The sequence below is a fragment of the Hypanus sabinus genome, chromosome 6 (genome assembly GCF_030144855.1).
Source record: "Hypanus sabinus isolate sHypSab1 chromosome 6, sHypSab1.hap1, whole genome shotgun sequence".
Taxonomy (NCBI): Eukaryota; Metazoa; Chordata; class Chondrichthyes; order Myliobatiformes; family Dasyatidae; genus Hypanus; species Hypanus sabinus.
The window spans coordinates 74,892,722-74,916,350 of record NC_082711.1 but is presented as its reverse complement, the minus strand read 5'-3'; the positions used below and the strand labels follow the sequence as shown (position 1 = coordinate 74,916,350).

Below are 23,629 nucleotides of genomic sequence, written 5' to 3'. Positions count from 1 at the left end.
CAAACACCTTCATGTGTATTCATCCCTAGTTAATAGCTCAACAGTTCAGCTTTGTTTCCTGTGCCTTTTCTGTCCACTATAAGAAACGGACATGTCATTTAATGAGAATTTTGACTGCAGCTCAATCAAAAACTTAATCTTTCAGGCTGCCTATTGTTTCTCTCATATTACGCTGAATAAAAGATTCTGTTTCTATTTTCCTGTCTGCATCATTAGGCAAATAGGGCACTCAGTTAAAGCCAAAACATGCCATTGAATAAACTACTTCATGCTTCATCAGACAGTTTCAATTACTGTCTTAAAGAGTGCCATATGTATATTTTAACCTAATTCTACAGTTATCCATTAAAATCATATACTTTCTACACTGTGTTTTATAATATTTTACAGAACACTACTTGCTGTTCAGTTAAGCATTTACCAGCAATAAATACACTTTATGATAAGGACAATAAAGTGAGTGGTTCCTTAGTTTTTCGTTTAATTTATTACTACTATCAAGCTACATTCCTAGAATCTTGCTACTGTTTTTGCATCCATGGTTTATTAACTTGTCTTGCTAATTTAAACTCTTTTTTTGTTCTGAAAACACTCTTCTGACATCAAACATCAACCCTGTCCAATGCCATACCCAGGTTGCTGTACAAGTGGAGACTTATGAAGTTATGCTGGAAAGCTTTACCAATCAATGAGTGGTGAAGCCATGGTGTCAACTGGAGTGAAAATGTTCACTTCTCCTTGTTTGCCTTTGCTTCTTCAACTATTCTGACAAACATGTGAGGGAAGATCGTGAGCAGAGATGTATATGTTAAGGTAAAGATTGTGGTTTCATCAGACATGCAAGCATTATCCCATAATCATTAAGTAAGTATGTGCACAATATATGATTAATATTTTCTTTCCAAAGTGGTCAAGTTTAAGTACACACACATTACTCACCCTGTCCAGAGCATGAGGTTATACTTCACAGTGATAAACACACAGACTATTTCCTAAATGGGCAGAAAATTTTTAAAAAATCAGAGGTACAGAGGTCCTTGTGCAGAATTCCCTAAAGGTTAACTCTCAGGTTGAGTGGTGGTAAAGAAGGCAAATGCAATATTATCATGCATTTAGTGAGAACTAGAGTATAAAAGCAACAATGTAATGCTGAGACACACACGAGGAAATCTGCAGATGCTGGAAATTCAAACAACACACACAAAATGCTGGTGGAACACAGCAGGCCAGGCAGCATCTATAGGGAGAAGCGCTGTCGACATCTTGGCCCGAAACATCGACAGTGCTTCTCCCTATAGATGCTGCCTGGCCGGCTGTGTCCCACCAGCATTTTGTGAATGTAATGCTGAGGCTTTATAAGGAACTGGTGAGGCCTTACTTGGAATATTCTAAGCAGTTTTGTGCCCCTTATCTAAGAATGGATGTGGTTTCCTTGGAGAGGGTTCAGAGGAAATTCACAAGAATGATTCCGGGAATGAAGGGTTTATCATAAGAGGAGTGCTTGATGGCTCTGGGCCTGTACTTGCTGGAATTTAGAAGAATGAGATTGTGGGGGGTGGATATCTCATTGAAACTTATTGAATATTGAAAGGCCTAGATAGAGTGAATGTGGAAGGAATGTTTCCTAAAGTGGGTCATCCAGGACCAGAGAGAACAGAGGGACGTCCATTCAGAATGGATGATGCAGAGGATTACTTTTAGCCAGAGGGTGGTGAATCTGTGGAATTTGTTGCAAAAGTGGGCAGTGTATTTAAGGTGGAGGTTGATAGATTTTTGATTAGTCATGGAGTGAAAGGTTATGGGGAGAATGCAGGAGAATGGGGTAGAGAGGGAAAATGGATCAGCCATAACGAAATAGCCAAGCAGACTCAGTGGGTGAATGGTTTAATTCTGCTCCTATCTCTTATGGTCTTATAAACCATGGCATCTATAAAAATGAATTGTAACTATTTGAAAGGAACACGAGAAAGAAAGATACTAATGACAATGGAATATACAGAAAGCAGCTTAGTCTACACCTAATTTACTTCCCAATTTTTATTTGTGCCATAACATTAAACAATGTAAAGATCTAATTCAGGGCTCCTCAGGCTGTAGACGCCAATCCCAAGATGGGCAGAACATCAGCCAAAAGCACTGTAGTTCATGGGTTATATTTGGCCAGTGTTATTGCCTGGGATGCCGGACATCTTCCTCAGAAAACTCTTTTCTACCCACCACCGCCATTACTCTCACTGTCAACATATACCCCCTGCATTTCTACTGCTTCCGTGGCTCTGTATTGATCTTAAGGCATGGGAGATAGGCTTACCTGCCCATTCTGTCAACATTCAGAAACCGTAGGTCATGATGCTCACCCTGCATTTTCAAGCATTGCCATCTTCCGGGCAGGCACAGTGTCCTGTGATAGGGCCAGTGGGGAGAGAAGGAGCAAGTGAGACGGCGAGGGATAAAGCAGCGAAGGGCTTCCCAAGTGTTCGACTGAGTAACAAGAGTCATTGAGATAATGAGACTAGTGTACTTGCACTCCTTTCACCTCATGCCCACAGCAAGGAGACTAGGTCTTATGGCAAGATGGAGTGTACATTACTGGGAAATATGGGGCTCTGCAAATCCACATGCATGTAGGTAATTAAGTTAGTAACTCAACCATTACAAAGTATCCCATTCCAGAGATTTCAGCTCAGAAGTCTAGACTGAGGAAGTTCTGCACTACCAGAGATCCGGTCCCTCCCTTACACTGATATAAAAGATCTCAAAGCACTACTGTGCAGTAATCTATTAGAGCTATAAAGTTGTGCAGCACAGAAAATAGCCCTTTGATCCATCTATGTCTGAGCCAATCAATAAATATATATTAAAGCTAATCTAACTTCCCAATATTTGGCCCATATCCCACTAAAGTATTGTCATCCATACATCTCTAACCTTAAAACTACTGTGGGAAATCTAATTTTGGACTCCCAAACCCTGGAAAAAATGCCATTCGCATTTATGTCCATCATGATTTTATACAGCTTTCTGGAATAACCCCTTGGTCTCTCATGCTCCAAGGAACAAAGGCTCAAACTGTCTAATCTCACCCTATAACTCAGTCATTTGAGGCTTGATAATCCTTGTTAGGGGAACAGATAGCAGATTCTGTGGCAGCAGAAGAGACTCCAGGATGGTGTGTTACCTCCCGGGTGCTATGGTCTAGGACGTCTCTGAGTGGTTGCAGAATATTCCTGAAGGGGAGGGTCAGCAGCCAGGATCATGGTACATGTCGGTACCAATGACATAGGTAGGAGAGACGTAGAGGTCCTGCACAGTAAGTTTAGGAAGGTAGGAAGGAGGCTGAAGAGCAGGACCTCCAAGGTGGTAACCCTAGGATTACTCTTAGTGCCACAAGCTAGTGAAGGTCAGAACAGGAGGATAGCACAGATGAATGAGTGGCTGAGTTTCAAGTTCTTGTATCACTGGAACCAATTCTGGGGAAGGGGTTACCTGTACAAGTGGGATGGGTAGCATCTGAACTCAAAGGGAACCAATAACCTGGGAGGGAGGTTTGCTAATCATATTAGGGAGGGTTTAAACTAGATTAGTTAATTAGGGATAGTATCAGGGCTTCAGAAGAGGAAATCATGGAGACGTTGTCTACTGAGTCATTGTGGGTGGAAGTAGGAAACAGGAAGGGGGCAAAAAATCTATTGGCCCTTTTTTATACATCCCCCAATGGTAACAGAGACATCGAGGAGCAGATAGGGAAGCAGATTCTGGAACAGTGCAATAATATTAGGGTTGTTGTGATGGGTGATTTTAACTTTCCTAATATTGACTGGCATCTCCTTAGAGCGAGGGGTTTAGATAGGGTGAAGTTTGTTAGGTGTGTTCAGGAAGGTTTTCTGATGCAATATGTAGATCAGCCAACTAGAGGAGAGGCTGCACTTGATCTGGTATTGGGAAATGAACCTGGTCAGGTATCAGATCTCTCGGTGGTAAAAAATTTTGGAATAGTAATAACATCTAAATCTCTTTCCCAATCTCAATTTGGGAAAACATTTAATTGGGATAGGGAGAAATATGATGCTAATAGGCAGGAACTTGGGAACATAAATTGGAAGCAGATGTTCTTAAGGAAATGCATGGCAGAAATGTGGCAAATGTTCAGGGAACATTTGCATGGCATTCTGCAGAGGTATATTCCATTGAGATAGGGAAAGGATGATAGGGTAAAAGAACCATGGTGCACAAAGAATGTAGAAAATCTAGTTAAGAAGAAAGGAAAAGCTTACGAAAGTTTCAAGAAAATAGATACTGTTAGAGCTCTAGAAAATTACAAGGGTGCCAGGAAGGAGCTCAAGAATGAAATTAGGAGAGCTAGCAGGGGCCATGAGAAGGCTTGGTGAGCAGGATTAACTGATTGGAAAGCTGAGCCTACTGGGCCTGAACACCTCCCTCTGCAACTGGATCCTAGACTTCCTGACTGGGAGACCTCAGTCAGTCCGGATCGGGAGCAGCATCTCCAACACCAACACACTGAACACAGGGACTCCCCAGGGCTGTGTGCTCAGTCCACTGCTGTTCACTCTGCTGACCCATGACTGTGCTGCAACACACAGCTTGAACCATATCATCAAGTTCGCCGATGACACGACTTCGGTGGGTCTCATCAGCAAGAATGACAAGTCAGCTTACAGAGAGGAGGTGAAGCGGCTAACGGACTGGTGCAGAGCCAACAACCTGTCTCTTAATGTGAACAAAACAAAAGAGATGGTTGTTGACTTCAGGAGGGCACAGAGCGACCCACTCCCCACTGAACGTCAACGGCTCCTCAGTAGAGATCGTAAAGAGCACCAAATTTCTTGGTGTTCACCTGACGGAGAATCTCACCTGGTCCCTCAACACCAACTCCATAGCAAAGAAAGCCCAGCAGTATCTCTACTTTCTGCAAAGACTGAGGAAAGTCCATCTCCCAACCCCCCACCCTCATCACATTCTACAGGGGTTATATTGAGAGCATCCTGAGCAACTGCATCACTGCCTGGTTTGGAAATTGCACCATCTCGGATCGCAAGACCCTGCAGCGGATAGTGAGGTCAGCTGAGAAGATCATCAGGGTTTCTCTTCCTGCCATCACGGACATTTACACTACACGCTGCATCCGCAGAGGAAACAACATTATGAAGGACCCCATGCACCCCTCATACAATCTCTTCTCCCTCCTGCTGTCTGGGAAAAGGCTCTGAAGTATTCAGGCTCTCACAGCCAGAATATGTAACAGTTTCTTCCACCAAACTATCAGACTTCTCAATACCTGAAGCCTGGACTGACACCTTGCCCTATTGTCCTGTTTATTATTTATTGTAATGCCTGCACTGTTTTTGTGCACTTTATGCAGTCCAGTGTAGGTCTGTAATCTAGTGTAGCTTTCTCTGTGTTGTTGTTTTTTTTATGTAGTTGAGTTTAGTTTTTGTACCGCGTCATGTAACACCATGGTCCTGAAAAACGTTGTCTCATTTTTACTATGTACTGTACCAGCAGTTATGGTCGGAATGACAATAAAAGTGACTTGACTTGACTAAGGAAAACCCCAGGGCATCCTATAAGTATGTGAAGAGCAAGAGGATGAGCCATGTGAGAATAGGACCAATCAGGTGCCATTGTGGAAAAATGTGCATAGAGCCAAAGGAGGTAACAGAGGTACTGAATGAATACTCTGCTTTGGTATTCACCAGTGAAAAGGACCTTGTCAATTGTGGGATGACTTACAGTGCACTAAAGTGCTTGAGCGTACAAACATTAAGAAAGAAGATGTGCTGCAGCTTTTGAAAGGTATTAAGTCACCAGGACCAGACAAGACGTACCCCAGGCTACTGCGTGAAGCGAGCAAAGAGATTGCTGAGCCTCTGGCGATGATCTTTGCATCATCAATAGGGATGGGAGAAATACCAGAGGACTGGATGGCTGCAAATATCATTCCCTTAATCAAGCAAGGGAGTAGAGGTAACCCAGGAAATTATAGACCAGGGAGTCTTACTTCAGTGGTGGTTAAGTTGTTGGAGATGATCTGAGAAGTTGGAGATGATCCTGAGAAGCAGGATTTATGAGCATTTGGAGAGGCATACTCTGATTAGAAATAGTCAGCATAGCTTTGTCAAGGGCAGGACATGCCTTATGAGCCTGATTAAATTCTTTTAGGATGTAACAAAACACATTGATGAAGGTAGAACAGTGGATGTAGTGTATATAGATTTCAGTAAGGCATTTCATAAGGTTCCCCATGTGAGGCTCCTTCAGAAAGTAATGAGGCAGGAGATCCAAGGAGATATTGACTTGCTGATCCAGAATTGCCTTGCCCTCAGAAGACAAAGGGTAGCTGTAGATGTTTCATATTCTGCATGGAGGTTGTGACCAGTGGTGTTCTGCAGGGGTCTGTTGTGGGACCCCTCTTTTTTGTGGTTTTTATAAATAACCTGGATGAAGAAGTTGAAGGATGGGCTAGTAAGTTTGCTGATGACCCAAAAGTTAGGGATGTTGTGGATAGCTGGAGGGTTGTCAGGGACTACAGCATGAAATCGATTGGATGCAGATCTGGGCTAGGATGTGGCAGATAGAGTTCAACCCAGATACATGTGAAGTGGTGCATTGGCATTCATCAACCATGGGATTGAGTTCAAGAGCAGTGAGGTAATGCAATGTTGTCCGGATTGGAGGGTGTGCCTTAGGAATAGGTTGTGTGAACTTGACCTTTTCTCCTTGGAGCAATGGAGGATGAGAGTCGATTTGATAGAGGTGTATAAGATGATGTGAGATCATGTGGATAGCCAGAGCCTTTTTCTCCAGGTTTAAAATAGCTAATATGAGGGGGCATAGTTTTACAGTGCTTGGAAGTAGGTACTGAGGGGATGTCAGAGCTAAGTTATTCACACAGAGGCTGGTGGATGCATGGAATGCATTGCCAGCAAAGTTCTTTTAAAAGACTCTAATAGAATCTTTTAAGTGACTCTTAGATAGGTTAATGGAGCTTAGAAAAATAGAGAACTATGCAGTAGGGAAATTTAGGCAATGTCAAGAGAAGGTTACATGGTCAGCACAACATTGTGGGCCAAAGGACCTGTAATGTGCTGTAGATTTCTAAGTTCTATGTAAATCTTTTTTTGAACTCTATCCACTTTCATCAGAACAGGGTGACCAACATTGAACACAATACTCCAAATGGGGTCATGCAAGTGCCTTGTATAACTGCAACATAACCTCCTAATATTTACGTTCACTGCCCTGACTCATGAAGGCCAGCACTCCATAAGCCTTCTTCACTGCTCTGTCTATCTGTGACTTCACTTGCACCTCTACTCCAAGGCCCATCTGTTCTACAACAGTAACCCCTATACCATTCTCAGGCTATAGGAAGGGAAAGACTGTCTCAAGGTATTGCTTAATTCATTTTCCTCTGCCTCCTGTGGAAATGTCATTTAACTTTTCTTTTTTTTCCCTTCATGTAGCATCATGCACCCTCAAGAATACTGCTCGATATATTCTCTAAATCATCTGTTGATAATTTTGCACTTGGAGCAGTATAAGTTTAAGCCATGTTATTTGATCAGTTGATTTTCAGATGCTCCCCAGAAAGTAATTTGTAAGAGAATGGTTACATTTCATTCAGTACTTACCAACAACATTTCAGATAGAACAAAAGATCTTGTGGGAGGAACCAATGCCTTTGAACTATAGCCTGTTATCTAATGGTCTGAGGAGCCACATAAATAACATTGGTCCTCAGACTGGAGTAGATGTATCATCTCATGTTCCAATGGTCATTAATAATGCCAGGAATACAAACCACTCAATACCACTTCTTTCATTACTTGAGGATCTTATCACACTTGTTCCTGCCCACACAAATATGAACATTTGTGCTTTATAATTTAGATGTCAATATAAATAAAAACATAATCCTTCTGACCAGTCAACGAATATAATTTCAATTTCAAGACTGAAGCTCAAGGTCACCAATGATTTGTAAACATACTGTATCACTTGACTCTGAAAGGAGCACTTTATAATACACCAACATGTTATGTAGATAAAGCCTTTTTGATTCAGATGATGAAATGATAAGTGACAGTTACAATTCGCATATTTCAAAAGGAATCTTACTTGTTAAAAGGCACCCAGGTATTAACATCGTGCTGAGAACTGCTGCTTTCTTTATTGACTATAAATGACCTGGAGGGTTACTATTCTCATTCACTGTCTTTTTGTAAGACAGATATGTTTTGTCATTTTTTTGTGTTTCATGTATTGTTTGACAAAAAAAAAAGCCTCTTTGGACAAACTTTAATAGAATAAAATCAAGTCTGGTAGATTCTGCTCCTACATCAAAGAGTGTTTTTTCTTCCAGTGTCAATTCTATAACTGCACATAAATCCTCCAAATGTTCAAACGTCAAACAACAGGGCAAGCATCCAATTCTTAATACCAGTCACACTCACAGTTTCCAAACACTTGTAAGTTGGTGCTGACATGCAGTCATCAGTACTGATAATAAACGCAACAAACACAGATATGACCTCTATTTACAAGGTGGTTCCTCAAATGCAACCATTCTCTTACAAATCACTTTCTGGGGTGCATCTGAAAATCAAATGATTATCCAGTTAAATGCTCATACTGCAGTTAATTATAACATGTGGAAATTGCCTTAATTCTAAGTGGGATCTTAACAACTTACACACACTATGCAGCTCTGGTAAAGATTTGGCCAGCCAATTCCATCAGCTTGACATATTCCAACACTCAACTATTTGTGCTACTTTTCAAAAATATGCTGTCCCTTTCACCTAACACCCTTGGGCTTGCTGACTGTTATTGCCTCCCAATTAAACAATATCACTATTCCAAAATTAACAGCCATCATTTCAAATCTCTCCATGAACTGACTCCACTTTGGCTCTCATCTCTCCCAGTCTTACAATTCTATCAGAATCAATTCATATTCTTCCAATGGGTATTTTACTCATTAAATACATATAAATGGAACAATTACAGAGTTGGCATGGTAGTGTAGTGGTTAGCATAACATTTTACAATGCCAGTGTTTGGGGTTCAACTCTTGCCATTGTCTGTAGTCTGAGGAGTTTGTACGTTCTTCCTCTGATCACATAGATTTCCTATGGGTGTTTTGGTTTTTTCCTACAATCCTAAGATATATTGTTTAGGGTTATTACATTGTGGTCTTGCTACATTGGCACTGGAACTGTGGTGAGACTTGTGGGCTGGACCCAGCACATATTTGGACAATATTAGTCATTGATGCAACAGACATATTTCACACAGTCTTTGATGTGCATGTGACATATAAAGCATTTAAAAAAATTAAAAACACTTTAAAAACATTTTTATAAAGTGCAGAGTAACGCTGTAATAGACTGATTATTGAAATGAGTAGGTTAGCTCAGTTTTCCAAATAAACATAAGAATGCACATGAAGAAAGCGGCTGTAGTTAGGAAGCTACAATTCTGGTGTTCAACAAGTATTGGGATGCAATACATTTTTCATTTGGTTTGGGGTTCTTTGCTTTGCCTGGTAGTGTACAATAGATAGGAAAGTAGTGCATCTGGAACATCTGGAATGCAAACATTAGAAGTGTTAATCCTCTGCAAACCAATGTCTATCTTGTTTACCTATAGAAGTTATATTTACAAAAATGTAAAGCATATTATGATAAAAAAATTGCTATATAAACAGCAATAATAATCTCACAAAGATGTTCTGTTTTATTTAAAAAGACGAATACAGAGATACAAAATCAGAGCAAGTCTTGACATTGTGAAAGAGACTGCAAAAGGAAAACATGATGTGGGAGCTAGACTTCATACTCTCCTCTCTGTTGTTTCTTTGCTGCTTGGTCTGCCTGACCCTATATCATCTTTTCATTTTATCTATAATACCCTCTACTCTTCTCTCCCTAATTACCTCTTCAACTGATTTGTTAAAAGATCTTATGGTAGACATAGATTTGTTGATTCTTCTGAGTGTGATGTCCAGCACCAAGTATCGTAATTCCAAAATAAGGAACTGGCCATTCAGAATAGAAATGTTAAGAAATATCCTCAAAGATCCTTTATCCAGTGAGGGTATGGAAGTACAGTATATTCAAGATGGAAACTGACAGAAGTTCTGACTTAAAGGAATTTAGGGATTAAGGGTTGAGGAGAGGAATGTGGTACCAACGCTATTTTTTCATGTTCCTCTGTTCTTATTCACAGGATTCAACTGTGTTAATTCAAATAACCTAAGAGCGTAGAACGTAGAATAGTACAGTTCAGGCCCTGCAGCCCACAATGTTATGCTGACCCTTTTGCCTATTCCAAGATCCACCTAACCCTTCCCTCCTGCATAGTCCTCCATCTTTCTTTCATCCATGTGCCTATCTTAAATATCCCCAATGTATCTATTCTACCACCACACTTATCAACACATTCCACACACCGATTACTCTGTGTAAAAACCAATCCCTCTGTGCTTCCCCCAACACTTTAAATTGATGCCATCTTATTTTTTCCATTTGTATTATTTTTGCACTGAGTAAAAATCTCTAGCTAGGCACTCAATCTATGCCTTTTACCAATCAAGTCATCTCCCATCCTCCTCACCAAAGAGAAAAGCCATAGCACATTCAGCCTTTCTTCATAAGACATGCTTTCCAATCCAAATAGAATCCTGGTAAATTGCCTCCATACCCTTGCTAAAGCTTCCATATCTTTCCTATAAAGAGGTGACCAGAACTGAACACAATGATCCAGATGTGGTCTAGCTATAGTTTTACAGAGCTGTAAATTACCTCGTGGCTCCTGAACTCAATCAACCAATTAATAAAGGCCAACACATCATACGACTCCTTAACTGCCATTATCAATTTGCTCTACAACTTTGAGTGATCAATGGACATGAAACCAAAAATCCCCCTGTTCCTCCATACTGCTCGGAATCCCACACGAACTTCATCTTCTTCCTTCCAGTTTGACCTTCCAAAGTGTATCACTTCACACTTTTCCAGACTAAGCTCCATCTGCCTCTTCTTGTCCCAGCTCTGCATCCTACCAATGTAATGTAATCTATGTCAACCTTCTACACTATCCACAACTCCACCAACCTTAATGTCATCTGCAAACTTACTAACCAACTCTTCCACTTCCTCATTCAAGTCCTTTATAACAGTAACTAAGAACATCACAATTGTGAGACTTCACTCTGTCACTCTCCAAGATCTACTGCAGAGTCCGTCAAAAGCATGCAGATTCACAGCAGGTTCCTGATTCTTTGCAAGACTTTCAGTATCTGATATAACCAAACTTATGAAGCATGGCTCCTGATTGTCCAAAGTAACAAATTTCATGACAAATTTCAGTGATAATAAATTTAGATTTGATTCTAAATATTTTTTCTGATTCTTTTAACTGCTAGGAACCCAAGGCTTTCCTTTCTAAAGGTGAGGGAGTACTCGATAGCAAGCTGTCTTCTGGACATAACCTTTATTCTTGTCCACATAACTGGATGTATTACCATATGCTGAAGCCTCTAACTCACTCAACTCTGTGGAGTAAGAAGTTGTGTTAGAAAGTGTAACAGTGCTTCCTACAGAACAGCAATTTCCTTAAAGAAAGTTCCTACTGATTCAAAAAGTTCCCTAAAGGAAAAACAAAAAGTCCTTAAGATGACATTAAGATTTGCATGATCTCTTAATCTTAAGATGACTTGCAAGACTTCATATCACAGAAGATAAGCATCATATTCCAAAATGATATTGTAGTCTGTATATTTTTTTGCTTTTTTGAATTTATTGAAGATATATTTGTCACTGCCCAATAACCTGTTCAGAGGAGCTCTCAACATTTATATCAAAAGAGAACACAAGTAGTAAAACCAAGAGTAGACCATTTGCCCCTCATTCTTACTGTCATTCAATATGACTTGGGCTGATCTTTTACCTCAATGCCATTTTCCTGTTTTAACCCAACATTTCTTAATATTTTCCTGCATAAACATAGATTCACTACCTTGAACAATCACAAAATCTTCTCACCTCAGCTCTGAATGGCCAATCCTTTATTTAGAGTCTGTGACCCCCTATGACAGCCTAGCCAGGAGAAAGATTATTCCTGATCTTCTCTGTCAATACTGGCCCAGTTTACTTAATTTCTCCTCAAAGGATGAGATCCAATAACTCCAGGGATCAATCTGATGTACCTTTGTGTAACATTCTTTATCACATGTTTATTATCCATTTGGCAGAGAGATCAGAGCTGAGCATAATACTCAAAGCTTGGTCTTACTGAGGTCATGTATAATTTCATTAGGAATTTATTCTGATTGAACAGCCGCTTCAATCCACTATCTGCTTCCATCGTTACCCTTTGAAGTCTATTACATGCACCTAGTACTCTCTGTGAAAAAAGACACTTGTCCTGCACTTCTCTTTTAAATTCTCGCCCCTCTCACTTTAAATGGATGTTCTTTAGTACTTGACATTTCTACCTGAGCAATATGTTTCTGACTGTTTACCCCATCGATGACTCTCATAATTTTAATTTCACCTCAGTCTTTGACACTTTAAACAAAACAACCTAATTTTGTCCAACCTCCCCCCACAGCTCATGTCTTATAACTCAGGCAGCATATTGGGAAATCTCTTCCGCACATTTTTCAAAGCTTCCACACCCTTCCAGTGATATGGTGATGAGATTGCACATAACTGACTCCCCAACATCCTTATTGCCATCTGCAAATCAATGCGATTGGAAATCCTCTACATGTTCATGCTTAGATGAACGTGGGTTCAACAGCACTCATAAAGCTGGCTATCATCCAGTTTAAAATGCCACTGCCTCCACCAGTGCACACCGTAGCTGAAGTATGTACCATTTTCAGAGTTCCCTGCAGCAGTTTGCTAAATCATCTTTCAAAGCTCGTCCCAAGCCTGAAACCACTATTGCCTGGAAAATTAAGAATAGTAGAAAGATGGACAGAAATGTGGCTTGCTGTTTGGAGGCAGTGGGTGGTAGTGGACATTTTTTTTTCAGTTTAAAGGCATCTGACCAATGGTGTGCTGCTGGGATTGGTGTTTGGCCTTCCATCATATTAACAAATTGGATAGGAATATTGGCAATATGATTATTAAGTCTAAAGATATTTCCAAAGTTAGAGTGTGGTGGACTGAAGTATGTTGACTGAGGTTACAACAGGATATTGGGCAACTGTGGAACGAGGCAAGAGAATGGAAGATGGAATTTAACTCAGGAAGGTATAGAGTGATGCAATTTTTGAAGTTAAACCATGACAAAACATACTCAGTAAACAGAAAGCCTACAGGGATTGTTGTTGAACAGAGAACTTAGAATACACATATTAGGGCTCCCTGAAAATGGAACACAAGTAGACAGGTGAGACAGACATATGGTATACTTGCTTTCATTGACTGAGGCACTGAATGTAAGAATGTGGACACTGAGCTACAATTGTACAAAAAGTTGGATAGGCTGCATTTAGAGTATTGTGTGCAGTTCAGGTCACCACCCTATAAGAAGGACATGGTTAAGCTAATGAAAATGCAGAAATGATTCACAAGGATGTTACCTGGATTTGGAGGGCTTGGGTTATCAGAGGTTGAATATACTGGATCCATTTTCAAAGAGACTATGAGGTAACATGATAGATGTTAATATATAGTGTAGGTAGCCAGTGAAGGTTTTCCACAGTAGGAGTACGGTATCTGAAACTGGAGGGCATGGTGATAGGGGGAAGGTTTAAAGGATATATGAAGGGTAAATTTTGCACATAAAGGGTAGTTGGTAGCAACACACACAAAATGATGGGGAACTCAGAGGCCAAGCTGCATCTATAGAAAAGAGTAAACAGCCAATGTTTTTGGCCGAAACCTTTCATGTGTACTTGAGCTGCCACAGGATGTAGAAACAGGAATAACATTAAAGAGTCAGCTAGACAGGTACTTGAATGAGTGGGTTTACAGGGAGATGGAATTAATGAAGGCAAATTATTAGAGATGGTCATGATGATAGGCATTATTCTGATGGTCATAGGGCCTGCTTCTATGGCTGTATACTCAATGTGTACTCCAACACAGCCACTTGCAAATTCTTGCTGAAGTCACACACCAACTCAACCTAGGAATATATTCATGATACTTTATTGCCACTGATTTTAAATATCAGAACTCACTACCTAATTGCTCTGTGAGAAGTCTTGCACCAGAAGGGCCAAATAAGTTAAGTTGTGAAAAAATGCATGCTTTGTACCCACATTCTGTAATTTAATTTGTGGGATTTTTTCCAGTTCATTGCATAAAAGCAATAAGTGAACTTGAGAAATAAGAGTGGGACTACAACTACATTGAGCCTTCTATAGTGTTCACAAGTGAGCGCTTACATCTCATTTTCCAATTTACCAATATTTTTCTTGGTACCTTGCTACCCGAGAAACCACTTAAATAGGGCAAGATCCTGCTGGGTACAGAATTCCAAAGGTTTACATTACTTGGTTGAAGATTCCTTATCAGTCTTGAAGTGTCAAACCACAAACCACATTGTTAATGATGTGTTGTATTTCTAAAGGGCATATTCAGTGTTTCAGTCTTAGATATTGCTAGTATATGTGTTTATATCCTAACAAGATCTGACAAACACAAAAAAACTGTCCACTTTAATAAAGTTCATGAAGAGATAACAATTCCAAGACTGAAAGAAGGAAGGTAACAAAATTAAAAGATGCAGAAACATAAACTGCTGGATTGGAAAATCTAATCTCAATTATTATAATCCATAACTGCCAATGCTGTAATCCATTTAAGCAGAACAAAGGCGAGCACAGACTGACAGATGAATCATATAGGTATAATTTGCTATTTAGTGGCACAGCTTGCCTCCTTTGCAAAACAATTAAAGGCATTTACAAACACTGTATTCATCTGTCAAGAGCAAGCAATATCATAAATCCAGCACATTATTACCTGCTGAAATTCACATTCACCTGGCCATAAAAAGAAGACAACTAAGATATATTTGTTTTCACACTTAGAGGCAATTTATTTTCTATCATTTTGCTGAAACATATCTAAATTATTTAGTTGACACAAATTTACCTTTGAATAATTGCACTGAAATGAATGACAATACTTCACAAATATAAAACTCCAGTTCATAAAATAATTCCTTGGATCTTTTTGCCCAGATGGGGTTTTCCCAAGATAACTCAACTCTGAACAGACTTGAATCAAACATCATTCAAAAATAATTTCAAAATCAAGTGAGAATGACCTACCCAAACCAGCATTTCACCATGTGAGCACCATGAAGCCAAGGTAACATTGAACTCCATTGACAGTAAGAGCAAAACTGTCGCTGAATCAAATAACACCTTCAAATTGTGGATGTCCTAGTCGATGTTTTGCTGACTCCTCCTGCTTCATCATCCATTACAAACTCAAATGCAGAAAAGATGGCTGATAATTAAGTCATGTTTACTTTTAGAAGTTTTGAACAATGAAATACTTCATGCATAAATGCATGAAAACCTGGGCAGCTTCCAGGCATTGATTCTTAGGTAAAAGGTTATATTCAAGCACCACAATATAGACATGGGAAATAATCTTGGCTTTTCTAATGACACCCACATCTAATACAAGTATTAAAATTATTTTTTTATTATCCTTGTTATCTCAAACAAGGATGAGTCAAAATACAAGATAGGGAGCGTAGTTACACGGTGACATAATAATCTTTCACTGAATGTCAATGGAACAAAACAATTAGTCATTGACTTCAGGAAGGGGGTCAATGCACATGCTCCTGTTTACATCAGTAAAGCTCATGGCTGTCAGGCTCAAATTCCTAGGAAGCACCACTGTCCTGGTCTAGCCACATTGGCAACAAGGCCAAGGTAGTTCACCTACGCCTTTACTTCCTTAGGATGCTAAAGAAATTAGGTATTTCCCATTTGACATCATCAATTTGTATTGATGCACCTTAGGAAGCATCCTGTGTGGATGCATCACACAGTTTGGTAAGGAAATTGCTCTGCACATAGCTGCAAGGAAATGTAGAGTCGTGGACCCAGCTCAGCACATCATGGACACCAGCCCCTTTAGTAAAGCAGCATAATCAAAGACTCCACCCACACCAGATACTCTGTTTTCTCCACCTCCCGTCAGTTAGAAATTAGAAAATAGAAAAGCCTGAAAGCATGTACCATCAGGCTGAAAGACATCTTCTAAACCAGTGTTATAGGACTATTGAAAGTTCCCTTTTACAATAAGATGGACTCAACCTCACAATCTTGCACCTTTTTGTTTGCCTGCATTGCGCTTTCTCAATTACTATGACACTTTATTCTGCATTCTGTTATTGTTTTACTTTATACTATCTCAATGCATGCACCACACAATGATTTGATCTGAATGAATGGTATGCAGTAGTTTTTCATTGTATCCCAGTATGTGTGATGATAATAAACCTATTTACCATTTTACCAGTTTACCGATGCTATCTAGCAAATCTAGTCTCCAGCTCTTTCCTAAATCACTCACTCTATTACTGGACAACAGTATCTTTTAAAAACTATTACTTATTTTACCCTTTGGATTTCTCTCCCAAATTATTCCTGTCATGTTTCCACACCTGTTTGACATTGAAAAGCCTGATCTGCACAGAGCAATATCTTTCAGAGACAAATTCTATCTCATTTTCCAGCTGCCTCTGCATCCCACTCTTGAAAGAAAATAAAAGCCATCATCTCTCCAATAATTGTTGCTAAATAGACATGTATGCAATAGTTTGGCTGAGCCAATCTATTGGCTGAGTATGTGCATGATTGGGAATTGGATACATTCACATAGGCAAAGCATTCTTATTTTTGGAACCATCTCTGTCAAAAATCAAGTCGCACCTGAATTCTTTCATTCACTTAATTTTTCAATATCTGAAAATGTACTGCCCAATTAATTGCCTTGAAGGCCATGCATTGCCTCCTTGAACCAACTGTCATTCTTGTGCAATGCTTTCGGATACAGACTTTCAGGATTTAGATTAGTGATATAATTCCAAAATCAAGATGATGTGTGACTTGAGGATCTGCTGATAGTGATGTTTTCATATACCCGAAGCCCTTATCCTCACATATTCTTATTATTGGTGAAGGTCGTGGATTTGAGAGGCATTGACAGAGTAGTGATTAGCTGCAGTGAATTTTGTAAAATTTACACACTGCGTATTAAAGGTGGAATGACACAATATTTAAAGTGGTGGATGGGTTATCATTCAAATTGGTTCCTTTGTTCTGGGCAGTGTCAAGCTTCTTGAATACTGTTGACATCCTCCTCAATGTCACCTTCCAACAACTGCAGATGAGTGACAGAAGACATTAGGTGGCAATCAGATGGAGTAGATTTGTTTGCCTTTTGCAATTGGATGCACCTAACTAGATGGGTGGTAGTGTTATAACTGTACTGCAGTAGCTTGACCAAAACCACAGCTCGTACTGGAGTGGAAGTCACCAGTACCATGTCAGGATGTCATCTGATCCCACAGCCTTTTCTGTATCCAGTGCTCTCATATGCTTCCTGATAACACATGGTGTGAATCGAGTCAACTGATGATTGCTTTCTGTGATTGAGAAGAATGCAGAAGAAAGTTGAAGTGGATCAGGCAGCTGTCAGCTCTGCCTGAACATAGTGTTGGACTTCCACTTTGTCTTTCGTATTCACATTCTGAGCCTCACCATCGCTGAAAACAGGAATATGCCTGGAGCCTCCGCCTCCAGTTAGCTGTTTAATTTTCCACCACAATCCATGACTCAATTTAACAGGACCGCAGAAATTTCATCAGGTCCATCGGTTGTAAGATCACTTACCTCTATAAAATGCACATTGTCTCATGGTATTGTGTTACAGCTACAAATCGATACTTCATTATTTAGATACGAAAGTTCAAATAGTTATTATTATCAAAGTATACATACATATTATACAACCTTGAAATACATCGCCCTACAGGCAGCCACAAAACAAGAAACCCATATTTAAAAAAAAACTGACAAATGTCCAATGTGCAGAGTGAGAAAAAAACAGATCATGCAAACAAAAGTAAGGAAATAGCATTTAGAATGGAAGTGAGTCCTTGGACACAAACGCTGGAGCAGCTTCATGTCTGAAGACTCACTTTCATTCTAAATGCTATTTGCTATTAGATATGCCTGATGTTGTTCTTTTCTTCATTACTTACTAATCTATGTTTGATTAAGTAGTCCTGATTTATATTAGCATGAAGGATATGCCAGACCAAAGTTAGAGACTCCGTTAGTGAACAGTTCTGCTGCACAATGACAATGTCAGGATGGGATCTATGCCCCTTCACCACCCGTATCAATTGTTTAAATAGAAATATCAAGGGAATAATTTTTAAACTAACTAATTACATACATGTAAGACTAAAATAATAGTTAGTAGCTTGAAGTGATTATATTGTGGAAATCACCAAGTGTAATTCAATATGAATAAATATTCTGGGAATGCTTGATGCTGTGAAAATTTTAAGCATTAAGTATTAATGTTACCCACTTAATTCCATAGAAGAAGGGGCAGATAATTATTGTTCAGTTAAAGCCAAAAATCAACATCACAGGGGCATTTGGCTATCTCATTTATATACGTGATGAGAAATTTATTCCTTCGGTCACTATCCAGTGACTACAGCATAGAATATCAATGTTTTATGACATACTTAACCTCAGTATTATCATGCTACTCCATGGTCATGAGTATATCAGGAATACTACATTCAGTTTTGATTCTATCATATAATGATAGATGATAGAAGGCATGCATCCAGGCTAATATCAAGTTCTGGAGAACTATATTATCATGATTGGGTGAGCAGGTTGATACACTAAGTGTGGATTTCAAAGCTGATTTCTAGTTTATGAATTGAAAAGAGCTGGTTGAAACATCAGCTAAAATTTGAAATAATGAAGCTCAAGTTAAACAGTCCCCATCTGGTAATATTATAGGCAAAAGAGAGAGCCTCCTTACGTAGTGGAACTCTCTTTAAATTTGGACTATCAGGCCATAGTGCCAGATAGGAGCTAGGAGTAGAGGTAGCTTCCCTATAAGGCTAGCTTTGTTTAGATTGTCCTTCTGTTTTCATGTGGGCCATAGAGGAGCAGAGACCGACCTATTTCATCACATTGTTTATCTGATTGCTCGAGAATGTTCTGTTGCTCTCTTAATGGGCACTTGCTGTTCAGACATTCAGTCATAGATCATTCTGCCTTTAATACAGTGCTTGCAAAAGACTCTCTCTATACTTGCATCACAACTCCCACAGTGCAGTCGGGAGCCTGATCTAAATTTCACTAATGCCCTCTATGGTTGCTTGGAGTTGGAAAATCCTGCAGTAAAAGGCAGGCATATCTTGCCACCCTCAGAGGAAAAGATGCTGTAGCCAACAGCTCGCAGGAGCCAAAAATGTTAGACATTCTCTTTGACCCATAACACTCCAGATTACTGAAGAATGCCCATCCATGACTTTTTACTACTGGTTGTTAACAGTAAAAAATACACTAACAAGTTCTGGCTTTTATCAAACTGTGACACTTCAGTTACACGGCAACAAAGAAGAGAAAGTTAATAGAAACGTTCACATGTTCGAAGGGTTTCGACGGAACAAACAGGGACAAATGGTTTCCTCTGCCAATAGGATAAGTAATCAAGTGATAAGTTTAAAAAAAATTGACAGAAAAGAATCAGTGGAGATGAGCAGAACATTTTTAAATAGCAAGTTCTTTAGGTCTGAAATGTTCTGTCTGAAGCTCTATTGGAAGTAAATTCAATAATAACTAGTGGAAGGGAATTGTATATCAATTGGTAAAGGAAAAGAAATGCATGTCTTTAGTGAGAATGGGACAAATAGGAATGTTCTTTTGAAAGGCCAGCAGAGGTATGAGGAATTGAAATACCTTCTTCTGATGATTCTGTTTTCATAGGGAATTATGAATACATAGAAGATATCGGAAGAAAACAGATCAAAGAAAGGCCAGAAGAATCCATTTAGGGTGGTGGGACAAGAAGAAATTACACATGGAAGCTTAAACAAGAAAAAAACCCATTGACTTATGAGACTTGCAATTACTGCTGTGACTCATAAGCCTATGCCAGTAATCACCTCTCAGTAGATTCAACTAACATCAGTTTTAAATTCCCTATATTTCATCATTGCATGGCCCTCCATCTTCACTCTATAAATTCATCTAATTCCTCAACTTCCAAATTTCAGGAGCTGGACAGATTCAACATGATTGAGCTACTGATGACAACTTGATGATAAAAGGTGTGCTGTAGTGAAGAATCAGTGATTTCTGCATCAGTATTTTACGTATTTCATATCAAAATAATGCCATAAGTTTGAATAGCACTTCACCTTAACAATAAAATGATAAATTGCATTATAATCTGTTTTCCTTTTTTCCAAAAAAATCTCCAATCTGCTCCATAAAGTTCGTCCAATTTTCTAACAGCTACACCTTAAAAACCACCAAAAAAAACCTGACGTGAAAGTAATTCCAGTTTATGCACATGTTCAGAAACACCTTCTTTACATACAGTGGATACCTAAAGGATTGTTTTCATTGTAAGGTTAGTGAGTGTCAAGGTTGAGATTGTCTCCCACAGGGAGCAGTTATATCACAGTCAGCATCTGGGAAATGCTAATAACCATAACTTGTAGTTCTGAGTCAGGGCTAAACTATTTCTGTAGTTTTTTAAATTTGAAAATTGTGAATAAATCTGAGATGAGAAACCATTCTCATTCTCCTTTGAAGAACAATTACTTACGTGATTGTATCAATCATATCTAATCCCATTTCAACACAGCAATGAGCGTGGTCTGTTTTCGGCTGAGTGAGACCTGATACACAATAATAGCAATCTCCAAGGATTTTAATTCTTCGACAGTGGTTCTCCTGGCACAAAGAGAAAGAAAAATAAAATTAATTTGAGTAACAAAATAGTTACTTTCTGAGATTCTTTTGTCTAGTGACTTCAGAAAAAAAATTGCAAAATTTACTGATAAAATTACAGTTAGCAAGAATTAGTGTTTTTGAATCCAACAATAATTAAACTCTTTAACCTGCATGTCACGTAAGGTATGACATTAAATAGCATTTTTAAAATAATTCACTGTTCCTTTCTGTAACCCAGGTTAATTAAACCCAAAGATGTAATATTAGAAAGCTCCACCTGTGGAGGAAAGAAACCGAGGTTTACTGGAAAAAAGAGAACTTGAAGAAAAACAGCTGTGCAAGAACAAGGCATGGCTGACGCAGTTGTGGATAACTGAGAAAAATACAGCAAACTATTAGAAACTAAAGATATAACCTGTTAAAAATGGAATTAGTAGTGATTATGTTGAGGACGATGCTGAGGATGTTCTACGAGTCTGTGCTGGTCAGTGCTATCATGTTTGCTGTTGTGTGCTGGGGCAGCAGGCTGAGGGTAGCAGACACCAACAGAATCAATAAACCCATTCGTAAGGCCAGTGATGTAGTGGGGGCGGAACTGGACTCTCTGATGGTGGTGCCTGAAAAGGGGATGCTGTACTGGTTAGGCACAGGAGTACATTCAGCCAGAGACTCATTCCACCGAGATGCAACACTAAGCGTCATAGGAATTCATTCCTGCCTGTGGCCATCAAACTTTACAACTCCTCCCTCGGAGTGTCAGACACCCTGAGCCAATAGGTTGGTCCTGGACCTATTTCCACTTGGCATAATTTACTTATTATTATTTAATTATTTATGGTTTTATATTGCTATATTTCTACATTATTCTTGGTTGGTGCAAGTGTAACAAAACCCAATTTTCCTTGGGATCAATAAAGTATGTCTGTCTGTCTGTATCTCTGCGCTACTTACTTGAAAGGCTCAGGGTGAAACCTCTGTAGGAGAGACAATCTCAATAGAAGGTGTTTTGAAGCTACAGCTTTAACAAGCAGCAGCTATAGAAAGACAATATCAACAGAGGCTGAGATCCAAGCTCTGTACCACGTAACTAGGAATTCATCATGTTAAATCATACTAGGCGGTTTGGTCAGGTTTTTTTTGTATAAGGATTTTAAATTGACTTTCCGTAGATGACACATTATTTCATCCAACAAACCAAAAAGCAAGATGACGTGCCCCACTCCCCACAAGATAGAAGAACCAGTGCGGAAATGAAATATTTCAAGGCGTAGAGGATTTAATATGGCTTTATGTATAAACTTATTTCTCATTTGAAGGATCTAAATTTGATTTTCTGGAAGAAATGATTATTCTTACAAGGACTTTGATAAGGTACTGAATGAGATTGACTTTGTTTAAAAGTTCTGATGTAGGAGAATTATTGTGAAAGGAGTTAAGCTGTATAATATATATAAAAATAAAATGGGTTGAATTTGAATTTGTAGATTACTGACCTGAACTGAATCTGAAGCTAACTATAACACTTATGAAAAGGAATTCAATTAGTTTCCTAACTAACTAGGGATAAATAGAAAGACATTTGTTAGTCTGTAAACCCTTAATAGGGAATAGCACTAGATCTAATTAGTTAGAGAAATTGGAATAATAAAGGTTATTCTAATGAATCTCACCAATTCTAACTAAACAGGAATTTGGTTTTCATTTGATATCTGAGATTTGGACTTTAAGACTGAATGTTTGAATTTTGAATTGTTCGTATTCATATAAATATTTTGAATATATTGCTTTTTTTTATAAACATACTTAATCCAGAAGTGCGTGTTTTCTATTCACTGCCTCCATCTGATACCTAGAGCTTCTGATGGCCTGCTAGCACCTCGTGTAGTACTATGTAATTTGTTTTTCTCATAAAGAAAGCCACAACCAGTCACATGCGACAAGCATTACACAGGTATTACATTTTTCATATCAACTATTTGGTTATCAAAACCAAGGTGCCCACCTTGGTGACATTGAGAGATTTTCAAATCAGACCATTAACATTATTTAGTTTGGCAGCCAGGTTGCTAAGGGTCTAAGAAAGAAACTTGTGTGGGATATAGAATGGCCATTGAAGGCCTTGGCCTCTGCTGCAGTGCAGGTTTCTCTGAAGTCAGCAAGGAAATGTTGACAATGTATTGTTAAATACTTTCTTAGCATGTGTAGAGCTACTATTAAATCCATTAAGCAATCCAATGCCTTGAAGCTCCAGTGCACAAACGTGTTCCAAACTCACATGGTAGTGTTGTGTATTCAATATTTCAGTTATATTTGAATAATATTGAAAATGTTTTGTTTGACAAAGCATTCTTGCTCTGCTGAATAAATCACCATGGGTTATATGTAGAAGTGTGTGAATGGCACACATCATCACGCCACCATATCATGCACGCACACCTCACTTAAAGTAAAAACAAAGCTAAAACACACATTCCAGACTCTCCACAATTTTCTTCCAATTAGTTCAGTGTTTTGGAGTTACGAAACATAACAGGTAGCCCATGTGCAAGAGAAGTGAGATGACTTAGGCATTTACGACTGCAGATATAGTGTACACTATTGTTTATCCAATTTCGATTC

General features: G+C 39.0%; 1 protein-coding gene across 1 annotated transcript in view; it reads right to left on the bottom strand.

Annotated features, from left to right (window-relative positions):
• LOC132395020 (adenylate cyclase type 1-like) overlaps positions 1-23,629 on the bottom strand; it is a 253,841-nt gene that overhangs the window by 144,988 nt on the left and 85,224 nt on the right. The window contains exon 4 of the mRNA XM_059971346.1: positions 20,883-21,010. Within this exon, the coding sequence (XP_059827329.1) occupies positions 20,883-21,010 (128 nt within the window). The remainder of the gene's footprint in view (positions 1-20,882; positions 21,011-23,629) is intronic.